The sequence below is a fragment of the Cherax quadricarinatus genome, chromosome 7, assembly GCF_038502225.1.
Source record: "Cherax quadricarinatus isolate ZL_2023a chromosome 7, ASM3850222v1, whole genome shotgun sequence".
In the NCBI taxonomy this organism is placed as follows: Eukaryota; Metazoa; Arthropoda; class Malacostraca; order Decapoda; family Parastacidae; genus Cherax; species Cherax quadricarinatus.
The window spans coordinates 15,687,340-15,703,957 of record NC_091298.1 but is presented as its reverse complement, the minus strand read 5'-3'; the positions used below and the strand labels follow the sequence as shown (position 1 = coordinate 15,703,957).

General features: G+C 39.8%; 1 protein-coding gene across 3 annotated transcripts; it reads left to right on the top strand.

Annotated features, from left to right (window-relative positions):
• The first annotated feature begins 822 nt into the window (after positions 1-822).
• LOC128686827 (zinc finger MYM-type protein 1) lies at positions 823-15,736 on the top strand. Of its 3 annotated transcripts, none has more exons than XR_011391671.1 (5): positions 823-944; positions 3,633-3,739; positions 4,491-4,636; positions 7,759-7,943; positions 10,999-11,380. XR_011391671.1 is itself a non-coding variant. In XM_070082328.1 (5 exons), exon 5 carries the CDS (start codon positions 12,167-12,169, stop codon positions 13,436-13,438), a length of 1,272 nt encoding a protein of 423 aa, XP_069938429.1. In that variant the 5' UTR covers positions 823-944; positions 3,633-3,739; positions 4,491-4,636; positions 7,759-7,943; positions 12,150-12,166; the 3' UTR covers positions 13,439-15,736. The 3 variants fall into 3 exon arrangements, 2 of the variants coding, with proteins under 2 accessions (XP_069938429.1, XP_069938430.1); XM_070082328.1 differs by lacking the exon at positions 10,999-11,380 and adding an exon at positions 12,150-15,736; XM_070082329.1 differs by lacking the exons at positions 4,491-4,636; positions 10,999-11,380 and adding an exon at positions 12,150-15,736.
• The last annotated feature ends 882 nt before the right edge of the window (positions 15,737-16,618 follow it).

The following is a 16,618-nucleotide window of genomic DNA, read 5'->3' as shown; positions in this document are numbered from 1 at the left end:
CACGTTTATTATTTTGTGCATTCTCTACCGTATTAAAGGAATACGTTGCTTTTACAGTGTATATAATGAGGAACAGTTGCTGTATTCATTGTGACTCTTCAATAATGTTGGGTAGTATAGTCTCAATGACTTACATTCATCAACCTGTTAACCTGTCTCCAAGCTATATAATAATAATAATAATAATAATAATAATAATAATAATAATAATAATAATAATAATAATAATAATAATAATATTTTTATTTCTACATGTACAAGGTATACAGTCCTAGCTGACATCAATGACATACTACTCTATAGAAAGCCGCTTGTTATGCTGAGCATTTCGGGCAAAATATGTCAGTTTTCTCCCAGGATGCGACCCACACCAGTCGACTAACTCCCAGGTACCCATTTAACTGATGGGGAACATAGACAACCGGCGTAAAGAAAGAAGCCCAACGTTTCTACCCTCACTGGGAATGGAACCCAGACGCTTACCGTGTGAATTAGGAGCTTTAACCACTAAGCCACAGGGCCGGTACATATTATTGCAGTGGCGATACATTTTAGTCTGTCAGTCAATATCTTTCTGGGCGAGGCCATCTAAGTGATACACTCAAGATTAACTAAGATAACAGCTGGGTTCATATCCATTAGCAACGCTATGTTTGGCTGTCCATGACATTACAAACATACAGACATACTAGAGGTTTTGTCGTATGTACAATATTATGTACAATATTATTATTATTAGAAATGAATTTATAATTGTTTTAAGTTTTATTTATCATTTATGGTGGATTATCAACATGTTCATAGAAAGCAGGTGTGATGAATGATAAGGGCCACAGGTGCCAGTGCCAGCCAGTACAGCACTGGCATCGGAGGTGTCGCGTTTTCCCTGCATAATACACTACCTGGTTGTCTTCTTAAATCTTTCCTCTGACACCTTGTAAAAGGTATTTAGCGGTTTATTTTGGTTTTGTTCGTATTACTATAGTAAATATGTAGTGTACGGTGTGTGGATATTGTTCAGGAGTTGTAACTGCTGGCATCACCCAAACTTTAGAATTGCATTATGTAACCATGAATATTATTGCTCAAATAATATTCATGGACCCGGTCACGGTGCCCCGTGACCGGGTCCAGTGCGAAAGGGAATCCACCAAAATTGTACTATAACTCCACTGTTTATTACAGTTCTGTCACTCCTGTGTCTGGCATGAGCATATCGCAGTTGACGCAGTGTTGTTGTTTAGGGGGAAGCGCTAAGACTGCAAGGGTCATACAGTGCCTGGAGGGAATGGGAGGCATCGGGTTCGATCCCACAAATTGGGAGAGAAACACCAGGTCTAATTCCTTGACCAAGAGCCTCTCCTCTGCGTCAAGGAATCTTAAGGGGTTCAGATACTTATGGACTATGGGAATCACAGTTAATGTGTCATCTTCGGATACAGAGACAGAGTGTCAAGAGTACAGTAAACAGATGAGTTTGCAGTTAAAATAATGAATCCTGTGATACTCCAATACCGAAACTATGTACTGTGCCAAAACAAAAGCATTCACATTGCTAAACTCACAAACTAGTATTTAGTCACTTAGCCATAATACCAACTTACCTCATAATTTGTAATATTTTAAAATTAAGAATTAAACTAAGTCTGCCCGAAATGCCTAGCCATGCTAGGCGTTCTAGTGGTACACTCTGTAATCATTATTTAACTACATGTAAACCACACAATAACCAAATTCTGTAAACTCAGCATTGTAATCCTTATAGAGAATAAACTTTGAATTTGAATTTGAAAAGTGTTCATGCGTGCTCCAGGTTCTATACAGGAACTATAACTGTATAACAACAACACTACCGGCCACACCAGTTGGTTGAAGAGAATCATCAGCATACACAACGTGGACCAAGGCATCAGACCAGGCAGAAACATATTATATCTCAAAAAAGATAACGTGTTTCCACCTGGTCACTTTTTGTCTTCACAGCCAAACCATTTTACTGAATAAAAGTGCTTTCCGTGAATTTATGTATACAAAATATAGCAGTTTGTTAGGGGCTTGAAGTATTGATGGTGACCACTGCACTTACCACTATCACCATTTTTTTTACAATATCTGAAATGGATTCATTAGGAAGCTCCGAATCCGTAGGGGTCATAGCGCCTGAGAAATGGAAGTTAATCAAGTTTGATCCAAGCAAGGAGAGAGTAACTCAAATTCCTCGGATCACAGCCCTTCACCGGTTATCGCCCCCTTAAAGAATTTGCAACCACAAAAATTATTATATACATAAGCCTTAGAACCGCACGGGTCATGCGCACCTGGAAAAAGGAGAATGGGAGGCAATCAGGTTTGAGTTTGGAAAGTGTAAATTAGATCCAATTTCTTGAAGCACTTCCCTTCAAATGCCTTGCATAAGGTTGAGGCTTAGGAGCTGGCGCTTAGCCTCCATCTGAAGTATACCTGGAGGGTGTTCCGGGGGTCAACGCCCCCGCGGACCGGTCCATGACTAGGCCTCGAGGTGAATCAGGGTCTGATCAATCAGGCTGTTACTGTTGGTCGCATGCAAACCAACATACAAACCAAAGCCTGGTTGGTCAGGTACTGACTTTATGTGCCTGTCCATTTCGCTCTTGAAGACAGCCAGGTGTTTGTTGTATGTTGGGAGGCAGTTGAGCAATCTTGGGCCCCTGACACTTATTGTGTTGTCTCTTGGGGAAGTTGTATCACCTGCCGAGACTTTTGTTTTCGTAGGGTGATTTTTACAAGCAGTTATGCTTGACAGCAAATTGCATACCAGCTATCAAGTAAATCACAAGAGAACAACAAGATGGAATGGGAAAGGGAGTTGGATAGCGGCTCAAGGTCCTCCGGACTCTCCCCAGTGCTTCGTCAGGAGCTTGAAATGGGAAGAAAAGGAAAACTGAAGTGGAAAATCCGGGAGTCAGTCAGCTATGCCGACTGCACCTAGGTAGTTGACTCCTGGATATTTCACCTCAGGGGTTGGATAGCAGCTTGGAGCTGTTATCCAAACCCCTTGTGGCTCTGTTGTAATATATATATATATATATATATATATATATATATATATATATATATATATATATATATATATATATATATATATATATATATATATATATATATATATATATATATATATACATATATTAATGACATGGCCTGAATGCATGTGAAAGCTTCGTTCAAGCTTTTAGATAAAAATACAAATTTGAAAGAAGTATGATGGTTTTTTTTTTCAGTATCAAAATTAGTTACACTTCTTTGTGCGGCTAACCTAATTTCTACGATATTTTTTCAAGGCTAGAGCAAGGACTACTAAGTTTACCTAACACCCATCATACAAGATGATCACACAGAATGAGTTAAAAAGTACTGAAATCTATTAGAGTTGAAGACTTCATTGGGGAGATGTGGATTTCGCTAAGTATTTCACTGTGAGTACAGCAGCTTGTTACCTATAGTACTGAAGACAAGACAAAGGTTGTAGAACAAGCTTTTATTGTGACAATGTTTCGTTCTGAGAAGAGCTTTAAACAGAGTGAAACATCGTCATAATCAGAGCTTTCTTTGTATCTGAGTCATTTCCACAAAATAATGTGTGGTTGTTTCAGCCTGGTGATGCTACAAGGGTGGGTTGCGTGCGGCAGGTTCTGCCAGGAACAGTGGGACAGGGTACTAGTAGCCTGCGACAACGACCCTTTCAACGTCATCGTCTACGGTAGGTCCTCGACAGATCATCAGTGTCATCCTCTCCTCTTCTATAAACTAAAAAAATGGGGGGAAGGGGAGGGGACTACAAATGAGAAAGAGACGTTGGCCCTTTGCAACGGTTTTTATTTTTTTCTTTAGATGTACATTTGTTTCAGTGACAATCTCTGATGCTTGGGAGATCAAGTTCTTTTCGCACATTTAGCATTTTAGCAGTAAGTGGATATCCTAGACCGATTCTTATTCCTTCGTTGTGCAACTTTTCAAGTCCTCTAAGCTTGTGTCTGACAAAAAGAGCGAATAGGGAGCTGCACATTTGAGTAACGTAAACATAATACATCCTATTCACTTTTCTCACATTAACCGCATATCAGCCTTTCCTTGTATTAGCTACAAAGTCTGGTTGCAACGGAGTGGAAATTGAGGGGCTCCCAAATCTAAGACATTCCTGACTATGGTTACATACATGATGCTACTTCTATTATTATTATTATTATTATTACTACTACTACTACTATTACTACCACCACTACTACTAATAATAATAATATGCACCGCTGTTGTCTGGTGTGAGGTTCGCTTCCAATTTCTTTTCTTTCTCCAATCTATGTAGACCTTATATCCCAAGCTACATTATGCAGGAACTATGTATTTAGCATTGGTAAGAGTAAACAGTTTCGGGTAATGTATAAACAATGTGCTGGGTGTTGAGGAACAATGTACTGGGTGTTGGTAAAAGTACACAGTACCGGGTGTTGCAGGGACGACAGTACTGGGATTCTCAGTGTACTGGATGGCGGGTTGTGTGTACACCATTATGGACATGAGCGGGCGACCAAGGTGCGTCCAGCGTTACAAGGTTCAGCCTGGTACCAACCAACCAGTGCCTCCATGGGCCCTGTTCAAGGTAAACACAGAGGCTCCTTATATGCCTAACTAGTGAATATAATCTCTGATCTTGATCAGTCTGTCATATAAATTATGGTAATGTTTAATACACCGATACACACACACACACACACACACACACACACACACACACACACACACATATATATATATATATATATATATATATATATATATATATATATATATATATATATATATATATATATATATATATATATAATGCAATACATCCGCGAAAAGGTGACCTTAATTAGCTCTCCTGTTACTTGTTAGTAAAACTTGGTCCTACACAGGTATGACATAGTTCGCAAATATGTAATAAGTGTAGACTCATCTAACATGTTATTCTCTGGGTGGAGGAGGTGGATTCTGTGCACCTGCATAAGGTAACTTCAGTTAGCAGTTAGTGGTTCTGGAGACTGTCTTCCCCACGGCCCGGTCTCAGACCAGACTTCCTTGGTCGGAAAGAATATATTACAGAATTATTTAACTTTTAAGAAGGCCATAGGAAAGTAAACATAGGTAGATGCCTGTAAGATTTACCTGTCATCTTACCTGCTCACAAGACAGAAAGAAAAGATTAGCAACCCTGCCCGAGTGTAAAAAAAAAAAAACAGGTTTCAGTTTCACAATCATTTGACAGGCTTACACAAATGTCCATTACTAGTAGTAGTAGTAGCAATAATAATAATAATGATTTTCTCTAGTAACACCCATATTTTTAGGCATATACTAAAATCTAAATAAATAAGCCTAGGAACGTGACTATGCCGTTGAAATAGCCATTATTTTCTTGTTGTTTCGCTCGGACACAAAATATACTGGCCAACAGCCCCAAAGATGGCGTACGTGTGTAACACTATATATCTTCCTACAACATGGAAAACACATACTGAAGCAAGCATCACGCTCCACCCAGCTCCTTCTCACTGCAATTTTCCTGCATGACATACACTGTATTCACAATACCGACCCTGGAGAAGGAAAGCAACTTGAGACAACAGAAGAGCACTTTGACCATGGCTGTGGCATCAAGAGATAAACACGCTCTTAAGAACACCTTAAGTAAAACTAACAACAACAACAAATAAAATGTTGATAAAAAAAATACACTTAAAAGAAATTAATACTATTATATTTTCAGTGTTAATTGATTCACTTTAAAGGTATGTTTAGTGTGTGCAGGCACCTTGGTCCCTGGTAATTATAAAAAACAGTGCCAGCAAAAGTCATGAGCAAAATCAGAATGTGTTCCACAGTCAGTTACACACTACAAGTCACACAGAGAGGAAGGAGCACCTACAGACAGGTAGTTTAGATTAATATGTGTGTGTGTGTGTGTGTGTGTGTGTGTGTGTGTGTGTGTGTGTGTGTGTGTGTGTGTGTGTGTGTGTGTGTGTGTGTGCGTGTGCGCGCGCGCACGCACCGATCCTTAATCTGCGAAGAACATTTTGGACAGGAAACTTCGAACGACGTATCGGTGCCTCATGGACCACTGTCAATTTGCAAATGAGATTTTTTTTTTTTTTTGCCTCCATGATGGTTGGTGTTCCGGGTACTCCATAATCATCCGACGATAGAGTTTCCCCCCCCCCAAAAAAAAAGTCTTCAACTGAACCTACTGGGATTTTATTTTTTTATTATTAACACACTGGCCGATTCCCACCAAGGCAGGGTGACCCGAAAAAGAAAAACTTTCACCATCAGTCACTCCGTCACTGTCTTGCCAGAAGGGTACTTTACACTACAGTTTTTAAACTGCAACATTAACACCCCTCCTTCAGAGTGCAGGCACTGTACTTCCCATCTCCAGGACTCAAGTCCGGCCTGCCGGTTTCCCTGAATCCCTTCATAAATGTTACTTTGCTCACACTCCAACAGCACGTCAAGTATTAAAAACCATTTGTCTCCATTCACTCCTATCAAACACGCTCACGCATGCCTGCTGGAAGTCCAAGCCCCTCGCACACAAAACCTCCTTTACCCCCTCCCTCCAACCTTTCCTAGGCCGACCCCTACCCCGCCTTCCTTCCACTACAGACTGATACACTCTTGAAGTCATTCTGTTTTGCTCCATTCTCTCTACATGTCCGAACCACCTCAACAACCCTTCCTCAGCCCTCTGGACAACAGTTTTCGTAATCCCGCACCTCCTCCTTACTTCCAAACTACGAATTCTCTGCATTATATTCACACCACACATTACCCTCAGACATGACCTCTCCACTGCCTCCAGCCTTCTCCTCGCTGCAACATTCATCCGTGCTTCACACCCATATAAGAGCGTTGGTAAAACTATACTCTCATACATTCCCCTCCACAGACTCCTAAGTGCACCGCTCACCCTCTTCCCCTCATCAATTCTATGATTCACCTCATCTTTCATAGACCCATCCGCTGACACGTCCACTCCCAAATATCTGAATACATTCACCTCCTCCATACTCTCTCCCTCAAATCTTATATCCAATCTTTCATCACCTAATCTTTTTGTTATCCTCATAACCTTACTCTTTCCTGTATTCACTTTTAATTTTCTTCTTTTGCATACCCTACCAAATTCATCCACCAATCTCTGCAACTTCTCTTCAGAATCTCCCAAGAGCACAGTGTCATCAGCAAAGAGCAACTGTGACAACTCCCACTTTATGTGTGATTCTTTATCTTTTAACTCCACGCCTCTTGCCAAGACCCTCGCATTTACTTCTCTTACAACCCCATCTATACTGGGTATAGTTATATATTTTTAGATATTACGGAATCGAATGTATTAATTTTATCATATACTTATCTACTTAATGCAATATGTTAAACAATAAATAAGTCAAATATTGTACCATGAGCACTGAAAACATTGAATCATTTCATAGATTACAGTTCCATCATTTACCAATTATTTTATGTAACAGAAGCAAAGTGAGGGTGAGAATTAACGATCCGAACGGAGCAAAACGTTCTCTACTTTTTTCCACTCAACAATTTCCCATTATATTTAACGTCTGAAGAGTAGCTAATTTTTGTATGGGACCATACGGGAATGAACTGTTTATTATGCAGACCGGTAAGGGTGTTACAGAGAACGGTAGAAGGGAGAGTAACTTGTAGTCTGGTTGGCAGTGTATCCTGCTGGTGAATTTTAACCTGGTGGTCACGGCAGTGCCTTTCATGATGGTGAGCTACCAGGTCCTGGTGCTACGAGGTGCCCCGCTGATCTGCCCACACCTGCCTCCCCTTCACCGTGTTCTGGCCCACCTCCTCGTCTGCATCCTACTGGAGGAGGTCGCCTTCTACTACTTACACAGGTGATTACCAATTACGGAACAGGTGGAGTCTGAACCCGTGGCCAAGTGAGTCTTAAAATGCACTGGCCAGTGATTTTTAGGACTCACCAGGGGTTCAGACCCCATCCGTTCTGTGATTTGTTTGCATTCATGTTATTACGATTCCATGTTACTACGATTCCATGTTACTACAATTCCAGGTTACTAAAATCCCATGTTACTACAATTCCGTGCTATTACAATTCCATATTACTACAAATCCGTGTTACTACAATTCCATATTACTACAATCCATGTTACTACAATACCGTGTTAATACAATACCGTCTTAAAACAATTCCATGTTACTACAATTCCGGGTTACTACAATTTCGTGTTACTACAATTTCGTGTTACTACAATCCAATGTTACTAAAATTCCGTGTTACTACAATACCGTGTTACTACAATTCCGTGTTACTACAATTCCGTGTTACTACAATTCCGTGTTACTACAATTCCGTGTTACTACAATTCCGTGTTATTCCATCACTGGTTATCGTACTCATCACCAGGTTGTTCCATCACTGGTTATTGTACTCATCATCATCAGGTTGTTCCACCATTGGTTATTGTACTCATCATCACCAATTCCGTGTTACTACAATTCATGTTGCTACAATTCCGTGTTACTACAATACCGTGTTACTACAATTCCGTGTTACTATAATTCCGTGTTACTACAATTCCGCGTTACTACAATCCCATGTTACTACATGTTCCATCATTAGTTACAGTACTCATCATCACCAGGTTGTTCCATCATTGGTTACTGTACTCATCATCACCAGGTTGTTCCATCATTGGTTACTGTACTCATCATCACCAGGTTGTTCCATCATTGGTTACTGTACTCATCATCACCAGGTTGTTCCATCATTGGTTACTGTACTCATCATCACTAGGTTGTTCCATCATTGGTTACTGTACTCATCATCACCAGGTTGTTCCATCATTGGTTACTGTACTCATCATCACCAGGTTGTTCCATCATTGGTTACTGTACTCATCATCACCAGGTTGTTCCATCATTGGTTACTGTACTCATCATCACCAGGTTGTTCCATCATTGGTTACTGTACTCATCATCACCAGGTTGTTCCATCATTGGTTACTGTACTCATCATCACCAGGTTGTTCCATCATTGGTTACTGTACTCATCATCACCAGGTTGTTCCATCATTGGTTACTGTACTCATCATCACCAGGTTGTTACATCATTGGTTACTCTACTCATCATCACCAGGTTATTCCATCACTGGTTATCGTACTCATCACCAGGTTGTTCCATCACTGGTTATTGTACTCATCATCACCAGGTTGTTACATCACTGGTTATTGTACTCATCATCACCAGGTTGTTCCATCATTGGTTATTGTACTCATCATCACCAATTCCGTGTTATTACAATTCGTGTTGCTACAATTCCGTGTTACTACAGTTCCGTGTTACTACAATACCGTGTTACTACAATTCCTTGTTACTACAATACCGTGTTAATGCAATACCGTGTTACTATAATACCACGTTACTACAATACCATGTTAGTACAATTCCGCGTTACTACAATTCCGTATTACTACAATCCCATGTTACTACAATACCATGTTAGTACAATTCCGCGTTACTACAATACCGTGTTACTACAATTCCATCTTACTACAATCCCATGTTGCTCCATCACTGGTTATTGTACTCATCACCAGGTTGTTCCATCATTGGTTACTGTACTCATCATCACCAATTCCGTGTTACAACAATTCATGTTGCTACAATTCCGTGTTACTACAATTCCATGTTACTACAATACCGTGTTACTACAAGTCCTTGTTACTACAATACCGTGTTAATACAATACCGTGTTACTACAATACCACGTTACTACAATCAGGGCCAGATTACCGCATAGGCAAACGAGGCATTTGCCTAGGGCCCCGCGCATTTGGGGCCCCGCAGTCCAAGGGGTTCAGGGGCTCATCCAAGACTGCGCACATGGTGCAAGTGCAAAGGGGTCCCTACCTAAAAAGTTCAAGTGTTTGGAGAGTAAAATTGATTTTTAAAAATTAATCAAAACAAAAATAAATAATGAAATAAAATAAAATAAAAATAAATAAACCTAACCATAGATGGCAACACTCAACACGCCTTTGTTTACATCAGAACAGCTGTGTTTTCCCGCTAATGAGTGAGTATGGGAGATTCTTCTCCAATTTTCTGTAGTAATTACACGTTATCTAGACTTGTACTGTGACAAATTAACTGAAGTGTTGTTGATAGACATTGATGTGTATGGATAAATGTTTGTTTTCGCCTCTAAATGTTAAGGGAGGTACCTGATAGGGTTACTTGACCAGTAAAGACGCATGGACCAGTAAAGACGCATTTTTGGTAAAAAATACTATAAAGAAAAACCTAAAAACGCAAACTGACTTCCGTTTGTAGGTTTTAAAAGCACTTTGTCCTGTCTTTAAGTCTTTATCATTTCAATAACAGATCTCAATTGATTGATGTTCTACATCACTTCCATCGCAAATGCTTAGTTTTCAAGTTGCGACGGAAGTGATGTAGAACATCAATTAATTTACTACATATTTCCCCAGAAACACATAAGCCACATCAGAAAATCGTTGGTTGGGTGAAACTGAAAATTGTCCCTGCATTCTTTAATTCTCATGTCCTTATCTATGGTGGTAGGCCATATATCATGCAAAACATAATGATTAGTTTAGTTATGAAAATGGTAATATAAATACCATTGTGCATTGTTCTTGGACTCAGTATGATTTCTGTTTAAGTAAATTGGAGATCAAGGAGGATGAATTAGTAAAATATTCGTAGCCCAAATCACTAACCTAATCTATGGTAAAAGTTCTGTATATGACTCCTTTCTGGTAACGTTTTGAATTTTTAGATGCGCAGCCAGAGGAAAGGGGGCTACAAGGGCCATATCTCCCCAATTGACAGAAAAAAAAATAATAATAATTAAAAAATTAATAATAATTGATAATGAAAAATTTGTATTTGCATGATTACAGACAGTGATACATCCTCATTATGGCATCTCGTGAACGTGATGTTGGACGTTCTTATGCGAGTGGGTCACAGAAAAGAAAGAAGAAAATTCAAGAAGAAGAACAGAAAAAGAAAGATGTAGGAAGCTGCAGAAAGATCACAGACATGCTCACGAAAACAGTTTCTGATGTTACCAGTACAGTTGAATCTACAGATACGTCAGATCATACAGGAAGCCCTCCCTCCATTATTTCTCAGCCAACATCTACTTCTTTTGTGTCTCCTCTCAATGTCTCAACGGACATTTCATCCACAGGATTTGTCTTAAAAGATCCTGCCTCATGGCCAAATGTAATCCCAGATTCTCTACGTAATGCTTTCATTGCAGAAAACTTCAGTCAAACTCTGAACATTGACTTTAGGAAATCAGCAAGGATTTATAATGATGGAAGTCGTCGTTGTTTAAAGTCATCTATGTTTTATAGGAAGCTTGCAAATTCAGAAACTGTGAAAAGATCATGGATGGTATACTCTGAAAGCTCAGGAAAAGTGTACTGTTCAGCATGCAAGCTATTTTCTACCAAAGAAAATACCTTCACACAGGAGTTCAATGACTGGAAAAATTCCAAGCGTTTCGAGGAACATGAAAACAGCACCACTCACAGGAGCTGCATTTTAGCCAATGTATTTCGTGCACAGAAAAAAGGCTTATTGGATTCTCATTTGGAAAATCAAACTGAAAAAGAGCGCACTTATTGGAGAAAAGTTCTAGAAAGAGTTGTTGCTGTTGTAAAATTCTTAGCTCTAAGAGGACTTGCTTTCCGTGGAGAAAATGAGGTTTTTGGTTCGGAAAACAATGGCAATTTCCTAGGGATCATAGAACTGTTAGCACAATTCGATCCATTCTTAGCAAATCATGTGTCACGCCTTGGGAATGCAGGAAGAGGCACTGTATCTTACATGTCATCTACTATATGCAATTAATTTATTGAATTGATGACTAAGAAGGTCCTCAATAACATCATAGCAGCTGTGAAAACTGCAAAATACTTTGCAATAAGTGTAGATTCAACACCAGATATTTCACATACAGATTAATTGACATTCATTGTTCGCTTTGTCGACTCCAGTGGTAAGCCTGTAGAGCACTTTATAAAATTCATTCCTCTTTCAGGCCATGATGGAGAAACAATGATGAATGCAGTACTGGATACTCTGCTTGAACATGATCTCTCTATTATGGATTGCCGTGGCCAGAGCTACGACAATGCAAGTAACATGTCGGGTAAATATAATGGATTGCAAGCCCGTATCAAGCAAATCGACCCACTTGCTGAATATGTGCCCTGCTCAGCACATTCTCTTAATCTTGTTGGGTCATGTGCTGCGGAGTGTCGTGTCGCTGCAGTTTCATTTTTTGGACTTTTACAAGCACTCTTTAATTTTTTCTCTGCTTCAACGCATCGGTGGAGTATACTCAAGTCAACCATTCATGGAGATGTCATCAAATCATTATCAACAACAAGGCGGTCAGCGCAGCATGATGCAACACATGCTTTGAAAGACAGCTTTGCTGAAATACGTTCTGCTTTGATCCAAATAGCAGAGGATGAAGACCAGACAGCAACTATAAGAAGCGAAGCAGCCAGCTTAGCATCAAAATTGGAAGATTTTGAATTGGCCTTACTCTGTGTGCTTTGGGACTGTATACTGGAACGGTTAAATGTCACGAACAAGACACTTCAGAAAATTGAAATTGAAATGGCTACTTGTGCTAACCTCTACGCAGGCTTAGTGGAATTTGTAAGCTCACTTCGCAATGATGAAGCTTTTGAAATGTTTGAAGAGAAAGCTAAACTGCTGGTGAAAGACTACAGTTACCGGGCTGATAATCAGCGGTCAAGGAAGAGGAAACGCAATTTTGAAGAGCCAGACAATGAAATTGTGTTGCTACCAAGGCAGAAATGTAAGACAGCTACATACTTCGTCATTCTGGATTCACTGATTACAGAATTGGTGAAAAGAAAAGAAATCTACCAGACTCTCAATGACAAGTTTGGATTTCTGTTCAAAATTACTACTATGCCAGATGCAGAATTGAGAGAAGCTGCATTAAAGTTGCAACAACACCTTTCAGCAGATGTTCAGGACACATTTGTTGAAGAAATAGTTCATTTTTCTGGGTATATGAATCAGATTAAAGCTCCACCTGAAAAATGTGCGCCCTCAGCTGCTTTGAAACATTTAAGAAATGCAGGTATCTCAGAAACCTTCCCTAATGTTGACATAGTGTATCGCCTTTACCTAACACTTCCAGCTACTAACTGTGAAGGAGAACGTTCATTTTCTGTTTTGAAAAGAGTGAAAAACCAGCTCCGTTCAACAATGAGCCAAGACAAATTGTGTAACCTAGCCTCGTTGACCATTGAGTCTGAATTAACAAGATTATTATTATTATTATAATCAAAAAGAAGCGCTAAGCCATAAGGGCTATACAGCTGAATTAACAAGAAATATTGATTTTCAGAATATAATTGATGATTTTACCAATATGAAATCCAGAATAAAGTTTATTTAAGAAGTGCCTGTGAATATAAACAATTCTTTACTTTCTTGAGTTTATATGATTTGATAGTCTTATGCATGATGCAATGATAACAATAATGGTCAGTGATTTATAAAGGGAATAATGGTCAGTGATTTATAAAGGGAATAAATAATAGTGCTGTAGTGGTTATGCTGAATGTAATAGGTACATGATGTCACTACTTTAATAGCCTAATCTAGTAATAATATGCTGTCTTGAGTTTATTCTCTTTAAAATGCATGATTTAACAAGATAGTTATAATGGCTGTTGGTAAATGGTTTTGGTTGTCTTGATGTACTTTCCCTATTAAATATAATCTAAATAGCCAGAATGTATTTAATTAGACCTTAAACAGGCTCACACCGACCCCCCCCACCCCCAAGATGGAAGGGGTCGCTTCGCTTACCCGTAACTCAAAGGGGCCCCGCCAATCTGAATAGCCTAGGGCCCGGAGACTTCTTAATCCGGCCCTGACTACAATACCGTGTTAGTACAATTTCGCGTTACTACAATTCCGTGTTACTACAATCCCATGTTACTACAATACCGTGTTACTACAATACCGTGTTACTACAATTCCATCTTACTATAATCTCATGTTGCTCCATCACTGGTTATTGTACTCATCATCACCAGGTTGTTCCATCATTGGTTATTGTACTCATCACCAGGTTGTTCCATCACTGGTTATTGTACTCATCATCACCAGGTTGTTCCATCACTGGTTATTGAACTCATCATCACCAGGTTGTTCCATCACTGGTTACTGTGCTCATCACCAATAGGTTGTTCCATCATTGGTTACTGTACTAATCATCACCAGGTTGTTCCTTCACTGGTTATTGTACTCGTCATCACCAGGTTGTTCCATCACTGGTTATTGTACTCATCACCAGGTTGTTCCATCACTGATTACTGTACTCATCATCACCAGGTTGTTCCATCACTGGTTATTGTATTCACCACCTGGATGTTCCATCACTGGTCAGTAGACAACAAACTATCGTTACACCTCGGGAAAACGGAAGCCATACTCTTTGGAACGAAACAAACTGTGAAGGGTAAAAATAATTTTTTGTAATGGGGAACCCATCACTTCATTTTCCTCGGTAAAATATCTGGGAATCCCCTTTCAGAATGAAATTCCTCTACAGATAAGCACAGTGTGTACCGACTGAGGCTGCAGGACTCTGTCTAGCCCTTATACAATGTCATATAGATTACGCTTGCTCTACATGGTACTCTGCCTTGACCAAAAAAAAAAAAAAAAAAAAAAAAAAAAAAAAAAAAAAAAAAAAAAAAAAAAAAAAAAAACTGATAGACTATAAATCACTCAGAACAAAATGGTAAGATTCACCCTGGACCTGGGTCCAATTATTATTATAATCGAAAGGAAGCACTAAACCAACCTGGGTCCAAGAGAACATGTAGTCCAGGATGAATTTACAACTGGATATGCTGAATATTGCAGACAGTAAAACAAATGAAGCTAAATCAAATTTATAAAATTGCTCACGAACAGTGTCCAGAATATCTTGCTGCCAATTTTGTCAAGGTTGGGAACCAAAGCAATCATAGTACTAGGGGGAGAGAGCACAACTTTGTAGTAGCCACAGTCATTGGCCAGGCTTCAAACACCTTTTATTTCACATCAATAAAGAAATGGAACAGACTGCCTGCACATGTCAAAGCCAGTCATAGCATGAACCAGTTCAAGAAGACTGCCAAAAGGAGCCTAATGAATGAAGCGACAGAAAGGAGGAGAAAGATTTTTTATTTTTTTTTAGGAAACACACAAGTAAATGTAAGTAACTCACTTTACGTTATTCCTAGTATATCTCCGTTATAGTATAATAATAAGGTATTAAAAGGACGCCAATCAAAATAAGGCACTTTGACTTTTTTGGGTTATGCTAGGTGCTCTACACATATGCTGCTATGTGTGATAATCTATGTAACTGTATTTGTGTATACCTGAATATTATTATTATAATAAAAAAGAAGCGCTAAGCCACAAGGGCTATATATACCTGAATAAGCTTATTTGTTGTACTCATCATCACCACGTTGTTCCATGACTAGTTACTGTAGTCATTACCAGGTTGTTCCATCACTTGTTAGTGTACTCATCATCACCAGGTTGTTCCCTCACTGGTTACTGTACTCATCATCATCACCACCAGGTTGTTCCACCAGAGGTTACTGTACACACACGTTCACAAGATCCACCATCAGTGGAAGAGTCCTATCGCCATCACTGCGGCATACGCCCACCCGGTGGAACACGTGCTGTGTAACCTGGTGCCTCTCATGCTGGGCCCCGTGTTAGTGGCCGCCCACCCAGCCACCCTCTGGGTGTGGGCCACCCTTGCCACCCTGGGCACCCTCATCCACCACAGTGGCTACCACCTACCCTTCCTTCTCTCTCCTCAATTCCACGACTTCCACCACCTCAAGTAAGTCGCAGTGAGTTAGGGTGGTTAATAGGTTTTCAAGTCTATCGACTCTACTAGGGTCATTGAGGCTGCATATAACCTATTTACTACCAGTCAAGAAAACTTTTTTTCTTAAAATTAGGATCAAGGCAAATTCTTAGATTATATACACACTGAGGCATTCACCCCACGGTGTATATCCTGTGCAGTAGGAAAGCTCCCTATTCATTACACACACACACACACACACACATGGCTGCGGTGGCCAGAAGAGCTCATGCATGCAGGGCAAAGCTCCTGATCATGGGTGACTTTAACCACAAGGAAATCGATTGGGAGAACATGGAGCCACATGGGGGCCAAGATACAAGGAGGGCTAAGATGATGGAGGTGGTGCTGGAAAACTTCATGTACCAACACGTAAGGGACACTACAAGAGAGAGAGGAGAAGATGAATCAGCAAGACTGGACCTAGTATTCACCTTGAGTAGTGCAGATATTGAGGACATCACATATGAAAGACCCCTTGGGGCCAGTGATCATGTGGTTTTAAGCTTCGAATACACAGTAGAGCTACAAGTGGAGGGTAAAGCAGGAAGGCCAGGGCGAATAAAGCCAAA

What these genes read in the sequence shown, in the direction of transcription:
- LOC128686827 (XM_070082329.1), top strand. Translation starts at nt 12,167, where the DNA reads ATGATGAATGCAGTACTGGATACTCTGCTTGAACATGATCTCTCTATT.